Genomic DNA, 12924 nt, shown 5'->3' with positions numbered 1-12924 from the left:
TGCGGGGCGTCGGGCTGCCGGGTCGCGGGGCCGCGTCAGGGCGGAGACTCGGGGTCCAGCGTCTGTCGGTCCGTCGCGGGCGCCGCGTGGTCGCGAACGGACGGACGGCGGCGCTCGGCGCGGTTGTTGGGCGGCGGCGGCGGCGGCGGCGGCGGCGGCGGCGGGGCCAGGTGAGGCGGGGGGCGGGGGCGGGCGGCCGCGGCCTGCGCGCGGTGGGGGGCGTGCCCGCGTCCTTTGCAGCTCCGCGCCCGGGGTCGCGACGCTGCTGCCCGCGGAGCACGTGCGGGCCCGCCGCCCGGGGTCGCCGCCCGGGGTCGCCCGGTGCCCGGCGTGACCTGGGGTGACGCTGCGCCGGGCGCGCGGTGCTGCTGTCGGGCCGCGGCCTGCGCGGTGGGCGCCGTCGAGCTCGGGGCAGGGTGCAGCCCGGCTCCGCCTCGGGGGCTCCGGGCTCCAGCTGCTCCTGGAGATGCGGCCGCCGCGTCCCGGGGACTCCCCCCGGGCTGCCCCGCGCGCTGCCCGCTGCTGCCTCGCTCCCTGCGTGCGTCCCAGCCGCCCTCCCTTGCTCCCAGGGAGTGCTTGGGAGCCCCTCCGCGAGGACGTGGGAGTCGCGCCGGCGCGGCGAGGGGCACGTGGCGGCCCGCGGGCGCCGGGAGCTGCCGGGAGCTGCCGGGTGGCGCTTTGGGAGCGCGGAGTCCCGGAGGGAGCCGTTCGTGCGCCCCCGGTCAGGAGGTTTTTGGAGACCAGTAGGATTTTTTTTTTTTCCCTCTCCATCAACTTCCTTAACGTGACCTGTCCTAGGATAGTGGGTTACTACCAACGTTTTGATGAAATGTGATTTGTTTTGGAATTTCAGGCTTTCGTTTCTGGTTATATTTAGGTGAAATGGCACAGCTTCCCCCCCCCCCCCCCCCAAGATTCATTTATTGATGATATTCACAGAGAGAGAGGCAGAGGCACGGGCAGAGGGAGAAGCAGGCTCCATGCAGGGAACCCGACGTGGGATTCGATCCCGGGACTCCAGGATCAGGCCCTGGGCTGAAGGCAGGTGCTGAACTGCTGAGCCACCAGGGCTGCCCGAGGTTTTTTAATTTATTCATAAGAGACACAGAGAGACAGAGACACAGGCAGAGGGAGAAGCAGGCTCCATGCAGGGAGCCTGATGTGGGACTCGATCCCAAGACCCGGGGTCATGGCCTGGGATGAAGGCAGGCGCCAAACCGCTGAGCACCCCCCTCCCCCCCCGCCCGGGCTGCCCCTGGCACAGCTTTTGACACGGGTTACACAAGGTTAGTTTTAAAGTGAAGGTGGTTTTTTTTTCCCCCTTTACAGTTATTTGTTTTTCTTCTTCTTCCCGCTCCTCCCTTTATAGTACTATAGCAGTTTACCAAAGTGTGTGCATCCTAACTACTCAGGAACTGTGCCTCACAGGGATGTTGGAGCAGTAGCTGCAGTTCTTACAGACTGAGCACCTTTGTAGTGGTTCCTGTTTCTGCCCACCCCGTAACGGCGTTGCTGCAGTACGACTCACTGCACGTCCCTCCTCATCCAGCTCGCAGTCCATGCTGTAGCAGTTCACGCTGTAGCAGTTCGCTATTCCTTTCACACACACCTGCAGTTTCCTTGCCTGTCTCTGTAATCTCAACCTGAAAACCCTTTCAAGCCTTGGTGTTGGGTTTGTACTAACAGTGACCCATGGCCGGTGAAGAACGTAGACACTTTGGTTCCCCGGCCGAACAAGGGCTTGTTCTCCCCAGAGGGACTGGTGTGGAAGGAAGGAAGTGATGTTGGCGCCAGGGTGCACTGCTGGAGGAGGCAGAGGATGTGAACCAAGAGGACAGGAGTGAAATTTTGAAAAAGATTCAGGAAGAAAATTGCGATGGAAAGATTAACAGAAAAAAAAATTGAGAAGAGGTTAGAAAAACTAGAGGAACCTATCAGTGTAGTTTTGGAAGAATGGTGAAGGTGGCTGAGGAAATGAGTGGAAATAGCCAGGTGGTCTTTGACTGTGAAGCGCAGGGCCCAGGGATTATGAGCCCATATTTGAGATGGCACCTCACGGAGCTTCCGAGGGTACTAAGGGATAAAAAATCGACTCAGGATGAAAAATCTCCATTTGAGCCAGGTTTTGGGGAACCAAAAGCTGTTCCAGATTTATAGTTTATAATTGCATGAAGTGTATGTATTTGCTTGGAAGTTGATCAGTGCAAAAAGATTACTAGTGTATGGACGGTTTGGTGAAGTGCTAAAAACAAGAAAAGCCCAGAACAACAGCTTATGGGGTTTGTGGGGGGATGGAGGTGAGAGCCTCAGTGAAAGGTAGAGGGTGAAGATTTGTTTTTTGAAGTTCTATTTAAGTGATCTCTACACCCCAGTGAGGACTCAACACAGGGCCCCAAGGTCAGGAGTCACTCCTCCCACTGAGCCAGCCAAGCACTCCCAGAGGGTGAAGATTTTTAACATCAGTGATTAGAAGACTGCTGATTTCTTACTGAAGATAAGAAATATATAAGCTTTCCCAGATTTTCCAGTGTCTGGAAAGCCAGTGGTATGATACTTCAGAGAGAAAATCATGGATTCAAAACCTGCAACTTTGAGGGATGCCTGGTTGGCTCGGTTGGTAGAGTGTGTGAGTTTTGATCTGATGGTTGTGATTTCGAGCCTTGGTGGGGTATAGAGTTTACTTAAAAAAGTCAAAAACCCAAAAAAACTATGACATTAAGGTGAAAGGAAGGTTGGTGTTGCAGTTTTTGCACTTTATATAACCAACTTGTAGAAGCTTTTAAATGCATTAATTTTTCAGCTTATACTTACTGGAATATTTCCAATGATGCAGGTCTTCAGAGAGGAAAGAAAAGACCTTTACTGGCTTATTTACTTGATTGAAATGTCTACAAAGTTTCCTCTTTTCTCTGTGGCTCCGTTAGGGACTGGTTTCACAAGGTTTTGTTATTTTTCTTCCTTTACGAAATGCGCCTTATAAACTGCAAGGTAACTATGGTAAATTGTTGTGTTAATGATTTTGACACAACTGAGATGCTTAATGAAGTGACTAATTAAAATGTGTAATCACTAACAAAGAATTATGTCTATCCCTATTTTTTTTATTGAAGAATATAATCTCTGGGTGTAAGATTCCATTAAGTCAGTTTGATTTCTTGGCCAGTATTTCGTATGTGACACGATTAAATAGTTCTAAATGTTTCCACTAAAAAATAAAAATAAAGAAAAAAAATCACTGAAATACTCTTAAGCGGGATCATATGAATTGCTTAACAATTTGGCTTTTTTTCAAGTTTTTCAAAAAATTTTTAAAGATTTTTTATTTATGAGAGAGCAAGAGGGAGAGCATGTGCGTGCATGCAAGCACAAGCATGGGGAGTGGCAGGCGGAGGGAGAGGGAGAAGCAGGCTGAGCAGGGAGCCCTACGTGGGGCTTGATCCCAGGAGCCTGGATAGTGACCTGCTGAAGGCAGAGGCTTAACTGACTCAGTCACCCGGGTGCCCCCAATTTGTCAAATTTAATATCAATGTAATCTTTGTGCATATGAAATTCAGCCAATTACAGATTCTGCTTTTTTTTAATTTCAGCCATCTCTAATTTCTATAGCTCATATTTTTCAGACTTCATCAGAAAATTGGTTCTTTAATTTTCAGTCAAAAATAAATTTTCCATATGTCATTTGAAGGAGTGCTGGCTTTATTAAATGTTGCTTGTTTCTACCAGTAACGTTCATTATAAGCTTTTTTATCATCTTATTGGAAGAGTAATGTTTGATAAGGCATCGAATCTAGAGGCATGATGGAGTCAAAATGCCCATCTCCACTTTAAGTGTAGATCTCTCCCAGATTTGTACATTTAGCCCAGTGGTCTTTGCGTCTCTAGATCTGTGTACTTCCTTCCCTCTTCTGTGTCTTAGGTCTTCAGAGGCATTGCAAACTTCATACCTTCAATATTTAGTTCTTGATTTCTTCTCCACATTTGCTGCCTCAATATCTCAATAATCTGATCTCTCTCACCTTCTTACTTCAGAAATGAGGGCTGAGGGCTGTGCTTGAAATCTCTCTTCTGCCCCACCGCCCTCCCCACCCCACATCCCTTCCTGTACCCTCTCATCTTAAGGGCCATCATTAATTGCCTAGACATTTACTAACTTCCTGACCAGCTTCTTCCCCACTCCTAGTCATCTGAGTTTTCTGTGTTTCCTACACAGCAAGAGTGATTTTTCATGCAAATTCGGTTGTCATTTTTTTACTTACACCTTGAAGTGGCTGGCTTTTTGTTCTAGAATAAAATCTAAACATAAAAGACCGACTCTAGGGATCCTGGGTGGCGCAGCGGTTTAGCGCCTGCCTTTGGCCTAGGGCGCGATCCTGGGGACCCGGGATCGAATCCCACGTCGGGCTCCCTGCATGGAGCCTGCTTCTCCCTCTGCCTGTGTCTCTGCCTCTCTCTCTCTCTCTCTCTCTCTCTCTGTGACTGTCATGAATAAATAAATAAAATCTTTAAAAAAAAAAAAAAAGAAATGTAAAAAAAAAAAACTAAAAAAAAGACCGACTCTAAGCCTCTCTCTCCCACTTATTTTGTTACCATTCTCTCTATTGTTTGCTATGTTTTAGCCACATGATCTCTTTTTTAGAATCTCTAATAAACTAGTCTCATTCCCAGCTCAGGGTATTTGCACATGCTGTTCCTGTTCTTGGAAACCCCATTCCCCCTCTGCATGTCCATGGTTAACACTTCCTAATTCTTCAGTCTCAATTTAAAGGTCAGTTTCTCAGAGAAGCCTTGCTCTTTAGCTTGTATCTTGTCTTGTAATACTTGTACATCTTCCAGAGCAGTCACCGTAACTTCTAATTTCTTTCTTTCTTTTTTTTTTAAGATTTTATTTATTCATGAGACACACACACACACAGAGGGTGAGACACAGACGGAGGGAGAAGCAGGTTCCCTACAGGGAGCCTGATGTGAGACTCCATCCCAGGACCCCTGGATCACGCCCTGAGCCGAAGGCAGCCGCTCAACCACTGAGCCACCCAGGGATACCAACGACTTCTAATTTCTGTAATAAATCTTGAGATAATGTTTAAGGTCTGTCTCACAACCCTAAATACCTGAAAGTAGGGACCAGGCCTGTTTAGTTCATGGCTGTATTCCCAGTAGGCAGTGCTGTTATGAACGGAAGAGTATTTGATGTGTGACCTAAAATAAATGGCTGTTGATAATCTCCACTTTAAAGATGATAAAATTAAGCCTTAGGGAGGTGGTTGAGTACCTTGACCAAGGTTGTATAGCTAGTTGCTAAGAGATGTGTTTATTCATTCACTGACATATTCATCAAATATTTTGGGATGCATTTATGTCAGCCCACATGGTCAACCCTACAAGTATAGTAGTGAGCCCAAATAATATCCCAGGTAAGACATTGGTGGTGCTGTGGGAGGAGCATTTATTAAGTGAGTAAACCACAAGTAAGATCTAGATGTGGAGGTGATTAGGATCGTGTGGTGCTGTGACTAGCAGTGGTGGAAGGAAGCTGTTTTGAGGAGGTAACATTTAAGCAGAGGCTTCATGATGAAGTTGAGCTGATGCTTTGAAGAGTTGGGCGGGTTGCATGGCTTTAAAAGTCATGTTCTATTTTTTTTTTCTTTTTTAAAGATTTTATTTATTTATTTGACAGAGATAAAGAGCCAGACAGCATAAGCAGGAGGAATGGCAGAGGGAGAAGGAGAAGCAGGCTCCCTGCTGAGCAAGGAGCCAAATGTAGGATGTGGGGCTTGGTCCCAGGAACCTGGGATCATGACTTGAACCGAAGGTAGACGCTTAACCTGCTCAGGCACCCAGGCACCCCTGAAAGTCATGATCTTAACTGTTGTGCTCTTGTTTGGATTTTATTTCGACAGGTATTTAACTTACTTAACTGGATTATTTATCTCCATTTTATTTCACTAAGTATTTGAGGTGGCAGTAGTTCCACTCCTTGTTAGTTTTTAAGGAAGCAAAGTATTATTCATTGTATAGCCAGAATTTGTAAGTGGAATAAGGTGTGATGGATGAAAGGTGGCTACAAATTCTTTCTCATTCTTTTTCTTTCAGGAGGTTAAGTCTGTTTGCCCTCCACTTGAGTCTGGGTTGGCCTTGTGTCTTGGTTTGACAAATAGAATACCCAAAAAAGTGAGAAATAGAAGTTTAGAAAGAAAACCAAGAGAATTTTAGAGATAAAAGCTATAGTTATCTTGCTTCTATTTCATTTTTTTAAAAAAAAATCTGAGACTTGAATTGTTTACATAATACTATAGAAAATAGGTGATGATTTTAATAAATTAACAGATTTCAGAATTTTAAACCTAAAAACACATAATTATTTGACCAGTTTGAAAGTTTTTAATGTGATGTAAAAGAAGATTTGCTTCCTTGTTGCAATTTTAACACAAGTTTTGCACATAAAACTTGAGACACTAAAGGTCTCTGGTTTTGTACTTACGAAAATACAGAGTAGAGGTACTTCCCTATTGCACTAAGTATATCTGAAAACACTGGACGTTATATATAAAAATGTACAAGACTGAAAGGTGAAGAGGAGGAAGGATAGTGACTTGGTGTATTGGGACCTCAGAGATGACACAGAGCTGAGTTCCCTGGCTTTTTTTTCTTTATTTTAAAAATATTTTTAATTTTTATTTTATTAATTCATGAGAAACACACACACACACACACACACACACACACACACACACAGAGGCAAGACACAGGCAGAGGGAGAAGCAGGCTCCGTGCAGGGAGCCCGCATTGGGACTCGATCCCGGGACTCCAGGGTCACACCCTGGGCCGAAGGCGGCGCTAAACGGCTGAGCCACCCGGGATGCCCATTCCCTGGGTTTTCTTTTCGCCTCGTATGTCTCAGACTTGGGCCTGAAGAAGTAGCAACCCAGCAACACTGAAGGGCTCAGACCAAAAGCCTCCAGGAAAGCCTACTCTGGGCAAAAGTCCAGGAAAGTGACAGCCCTAGACAACACTTTTGGAAAACACTGCAGCACCTACCCTCACTCATGTCTACGGCTCGATGGAGAATCTAGACTTTTACCTTTGACAGTGGTATCAGAGAAGGCTGGGTGAGCAGCCAGTGGCGTTTTCGCCTGTGTTGGGTGATAGGAACATGCTCTTCCTGCTGGGGTGGTTTAGGAGAAAACTAGTAGAGATTCAGGAATGTTACCACTGCTTGGTGGTAACAAGGCCACGTCGAGTACTGTAACAAGGGCCTCTCTTGCAGACAGGGTGGTGTGAGTAGAAGGCAAGGGAGAGTTTGGACTCTCAGGGAACCCAGCACTTCGAGGAGTAGCTCCACCCAGGGTCAGCGGAGGCCGAGCGGAGAACCCTGCCTTCCGTCTCCACCTTTGCAGACACCTGGCTGACATAAGAAATTTCTGTGGCCTGCTATATTAGAAGATTTAAATCAGATTCCAAGTCTGATAATATGAAATCCAAAATGTTGAGGCTGCAGTTGAGAATTACATGTCATAGGAAGAACTGGGAAAATTTCAACCTGAATGAGAAACGACAACTGACAGTAACACAGAGATGTCGCAGATGTTAGTATGATTGGACAGGAATTTTAAGACAGCCGTCATGAAGATGTGTCAGTGTGTAGTTAGTGATGCTTGGAACCCATGGAAAAACAAAATCTGAGGAAGAAAACACAGGATATAAAGAAACAAATGAAAATTTAGAACTGAAAAATGTAATTGAAGGAAAAAACCCAGTAATGGCTGAACAGCAGAAAGGAGAAGACAGAGGAAAGATTAAAGAGATAGAAACTGCCCAGTTTGAACGACAGAGAGAAAATAACTGGAAGAAAGTGAACAGACCGTCAGGGACCGGTGGAACTTTGACAAAAGACCTATCATTCTTAAAAAAAAAAAAGGCCTATCATTCTTGTTATGATCCCAGAAAGAGAGAAAGACAGTGGGGCTGAAAACGTATTTGAAGAAATATACTGGCTGAATATTTCCTAAATTTAGCAAGTCATAAACCTATTGAATCAAGCTTAGTGAAACCCAGATAAGATAAACTCAAATCCTTTCTAAGACCCATCGAATTCAAGCTTCTGAGATTTAAAGACAAAAAGCAGTGAGAGAGATGTAAGTTTACCAGTAGTGGGAAAGCAATTGGAGTAGATTTCTCATCAGTGGCCATAGACGCTGTAAGGAAGTGGCATATTTTTCAAGTGCTGAAGGAAAAGAACCGTCAACTCAGAATTCTGGATCAAGTGAAAACATCTTTCATGTGATCTGTCACCAGCCGACCCACCCTAAGATAATAACTAGAGGAAGTTCTCTGAACAGAGCGGAAATGACGTAAAGCAATGTGGGGACACCAGGAAGGAAGAACAGACAATGGAAAGAGCAAACACTGGTAAATTCAGGAGACGCTCCTTTCATATTTGAAGGTTGAAGCATAGCTCTTGATGTTCTCGGTGGAGGTGGTGTTTTCACTTGACTGTCGCAAGTGGGGGAGTGTAAGGGGATGGGAAGGAAAGGTTTCTGTATGTTACCATGAACTGGTAAAATGTTGATCGTCAGTAGCCTGTGATAGTTGTGAAAATATACCTAGAGCAATCACTAAAGAAAGTCATACAGAAGAGGTAAACTCAGAAACTATACCATAAATCAAAATGAAATTCTAAAAAATGTTTAAATAACCCATAGGAAGAAGGCAGAAGAAAAAAAAAGAACGGAGATGGACTTATATACTAGGAACGAGTGGCATTTATTCTGTGCGTGCAAATTTGGATTAGCATTTGAAAATCATCAGTGTAATTGATCTGTTAAGAGGCTAAAGAAAAGCCTTACCATTAAGTGATGCACACAAAAAAAAAAATGACAAAATTCAGCATGTAATTGTGAGACTCCGGAGGGGAGCCTTCTCATCTCAGTAGACCGAATCTACAGTTAATATACAGCTAGTATCATACTTAATGGTCAAAAACAGTTTTTTTTTTTTTTTCCTTGAGGTCAAAACAAAATAAGTGTTGTCACTATTTACAACATAGAACTGGAATTTCTAGCCAGATCAATAAGGATTAGAAAGGAAGAAAAACTGTCCTTTTTTTCAGATGACATAATAGTCTACTTAAAAAAATGCCAAAGTATCTATAAGAAATCTCCTAGAACTAAGGAGTTCAACAAAGTAGGATACTACTAATTAACCTGAAATGGAATTAAAAATACAGTTTTATTTAAAATTATTCAGAAAATAAAAATTCAGACTTGAGTGTAAATTTGAAAGGACATATGTAGGACTCCTTTGTGGAAATCTACAAAACTGAGGGAAGAAAAGATGATCTCAATAAATGAGTCATATACCATATTCATAGATCGGAAGGCTCAACATGATAAAGATAATACTTCTCTCCAAATTGATGAATAGACTAAACAATTCCTGTTAAAATTCCATGAAGATTTTTGTAGATTTGGGAAAGATTATTCCAAATTTATATGGAAAGGCAAAGGAACTAGAAGAGCTAACACAATTTTGAAAAAGATTTAAGTGATAGGAATCACTAAATGGTTTCAAGATAGCACAGTCATCGGGACTATGAATGGCAGGGGTGCCTGGCTGGCTCAGTAGGAAGAGCCTCTGGCTCTGGATCTTGGGGTGGTGAGTTTGAGCCCCATATTGAGTGTAGAGACCAAATAAAGCTTGAAAAGTACTGTGTTGTTTGTAGAGAAATAGATAACATAGATCAGGTGAACAGAATAGAGAACTGAGAAATAATCCCACGTAACTATAGCCAACTGATTTTTGATCAAGATGCCAAAGTTTCTCAACACATTGTAGGGTGGATAGTTTTCAACATGTGCTAGAATAATTGGATATTATCAGCAAAGAATGAAATAAGAAAACCCAAAACAAAGATACTCTTCGATCTAAACTTCACAGCTTGATGCAAGTATGAGCCCAGAGGAGCTTGTAAATTTAAATATTGTGTACTAAAATTTAAAGAAGAAAACAATTTTTTAGGAGCTAGGATTGATAAAAAGTTCTTAGACATGACTCTAGAAGTATGATCCATAGGAGGAAGATAATTGATCAGTGGGATTTCATCAGAATTTGAAAGTTTTGCTTTGGAAAAAAACCCCTTTAGGATAAAAGACAAGTTACATACCAGCGGAAACTTGGCAACCCGCACACCTGACGTGTAATTCATGAGGGAAAAATGGAGAACTCTCAAATCTAGATAGTAAAAACCCAATGTCCTATTAGAAAATGGGCAAAAGGTGAGGGGAAACATTTTACTGTGAAGGGTATTTAGACTGCAGATAAGTGCACAGAAAGATGTGGGGTATGAGCAGCCCCCGGGGGAGTGTGCGTGCCACACGTGAAGACCGTGTGAAAATACGGTCCGGGCCGCTGAAAATACTCCTCTGCCTGTCCGGGCCGCTGAAAATCAGCATAGTGAACGTAGCAAATAAGACTGGAGAACAGGATCCTCCTACATCGATGATGGGACTAGAAGAGATTAGAGCTGCTTTGGAGAATATTTTGGTGGTTTGTGTTTTTCACATTGCCTAGAGTATTTGAGGCACAGTGGACTAAATAAATCATTAAAAGTGATTTCACTTGTTTTTACCTTTTTTTTTTTTTTTTAATGTGGCTACTAGAAAATTTGCCGTTGTGTGTGTGGTTTGTATTGCATTTCTCTTGGACAGCATTGCTGTGAGGCTAGGACATGTGATTAGACTCTGTTCTCTCTGGGGAGGAGGCCAAGGCTGGGAAGGTTAGTTAATGGAAAACTGTATTTTAAGCCCTTCTATGCTAGTTGATTTTTTTCAAAACTTGTTAACAAAATTTAATAAAAAATGACTTCTTTGACAAAGGCTGTGGTCTCTTTCTTAACAAAGATGTATTTTTAAAAATATTTATTTATTTATTTACTTATTTACTTATTTATGGAAGACGGAGGTGGAGACACAGGCAGAGGGAGAAGCAGGCTGCCTGTTGGGAGCCCAGTGCGGGACTCAATCCTGGGAATCCCAGGATCACGCCCTGGGCCGGAGGCAGGTGCTCAACCACTGAGCCACCCAGTCCCTCTGTCTTACCAAACATTAATTTGTCACATTCTAAATGACATAGTAAATACAGCCACAGTAAAGGCGATTGGAATTTAAAGTACAAATTGTTGACCATTTTTTCCTTCATTTTAGTTTGCCATATCTGAAATCAAGTACTTGTTTTCCTGTTGTTTAGCTTATTGCAGGAGGGAGCAGGACATCACCTTCTAGAAGTAATGCCCACAGAAAGCGGGACTTGCTCTGCTGCTCGCCAAGCAAAACAGAAACGCAAATCTCACAGCCTTTCCATAAGAAGAACTAACAGCTCCGAGCAAGAGAGGACAGCTCTACCCAGAGAAATGTTGGAAGGACAGGTGAGTTTGTGCTGATTGTGTCTGTGATGTTCTAGAAATAGCCAAATACATAGAGGTCTCCAAAGTAGAGAAAAAGAGTGGGTTACCAAAACAAAACAATCCCCTCTTCCCTTAATAACCCATTCAAACAACTATCAGATATAACACCTACACAGAGACACATGTGGCTAGTGTGACTGAGAGATTTTTAAGTTTGTAATTTATGTTTACATTTAAATAGCCACATGTGGCTGCTGGCCACCATATTGGACCGTGCAGGTAAGTAGCCTAGGATACTTTTTTTGTTAGGTTTCTAGTGGTGAAAGTCCCGCACCCTCCTTTGCTAGCATCTTCTGGAGTTAGCTGCCATTTGAGGTAAATGTGTCTTTGCATGGCCTTGTGAATGCCCCTCCTCCATTGTGATGTAAGATAGTGGGTGATGGCGTCAGGGTAACCCTTGTGGAGGTCATGTAGAGTCCTGCAAGCTGAGCAGCCTGGCTACCACGCCGCTCGGAGGGTCCTCGTCTTTGTGTCGTTGGCATTCCCTCGACGGGGCCGCCTTGTTGAGGAGTTCCCTGGATGGCTGGGGTGAGGTGCTCTGTCTGGCTCAGCAGGAAGACAGTAGCAGTGGTGTCTGTTGCCAGCAGTTGGCATGGTAGGTGAGGTGGAGGGGTCTGAGATGCGTGGCCCATGACCAGTGGATTCGAGTTAAACAGCAGCCCAGCGCTTTCTAGACAAGGTTACGGTCATTTGTTGGGGAGCGGTGCCCTCCCACATGAAGATAGTGTGAATGAGCCATGGTGGTGGTTCACGCTTCCTAGGTTCACAGATGTGCATGCTCAGTGTGGGGGCGCGAAGCCTGTGGCTGCAGAGTGCTGCTGAATCTGTGCACGTTGTGCACACAGGCCTCCTGCATCCAGGATGTGCTGATGGGATCAGGTGTGGGTTTAAAAGCTTTGCCGAGTCACTGGCTTTTGTGCCCTGAGTTTTTTTCCTGAAGTGGTACCCAGAGCTCAGCACTTCTCCGTAGGGTCTGTGCAATGGGACGGCCCCAGCAGCCTGGCCCGGAGTGCGCTCATGTGGCTCCACGTGCCTCTTGGAACAGGTCTCGTCTCCCTGCGCATCCCGCTTCCTGATTGTCAGGTGAGGTTCGTGTGGACGTCCCAGTTCTGTCTCTGGTTACGATGACCGTCTGCATTTACTGCTCGATGAATGTCATAGTTCAGTGCTATGACTAACAGGATCTAAAACACTGTGGGCATAGGTGAGTAGGAATTAATACACTGAGGAGATTTGGCCTCGCTGTAGGGTGCAGACAGGCTTCTCTCCGGGTGCCCTGGTGAGAGGGACTTCTGGACGAGGGTGCAGGAGGAGCATGGTGCAGAGAGGGAACGGAATATGCATAGGCCCCGAGGCAAGGTGGGGAGCGCGGTAAGTGTTCACGGTGATGGTCTGTTTTACTTTTCACTGTTCCTTCAAGTTCTCTCTCTTTTCATATTTTTCGTTGGCCCTTTAGAGGGGTG

At 44.7% G+C, this 12924-nt stretch overlaps 1 protein-coding gene across 4 annotated transcripts in view; it reads left to right on the top strand.

The window, feature by feature from the left end:
* Window positions 1-12924, top strand: part of WDR37 (WD repeat domain 37) — a 58189-nt gene that overhangs the window by 284 nt on the left and 44981 nt on the right. For all 4 annotated transcript variants that reach the window (XM_038530223.1, XM_038530222.1, XM_038530220.1 and 1 more), the window contains one exon: window positions 11245-11422. In XM_038530223.1, the coding sequence (XP_038386151.1) occupies window positions 11285-11422 (138 nt within the window). In that variant the 5' untranslated portion in view covers window positions 11245-11284. Of the gene's footprint in view, window positions 1-11244; window positions 11423-12924 lie in introns of those variants that run through there.

The sequence above is a fragment of the Canis lupus genome, chromosome 2, assembly GCF_011100685.1.
Source record: "Canis lupus familiaris isolate Mischka breed German Shepherd chromosome 2, alternate assembly UU_Cfam_GSD_1.0, whole genome shotgun sequence".
Lineage (NCBI taxonomy): Eukaryota > Metazoa > Chordata > Mammalia > Carnivora > Canidae > Canis > Canis lupus.
This window is presented reverse-complemented; position numbering and strand designations above follow the sequence as displayed.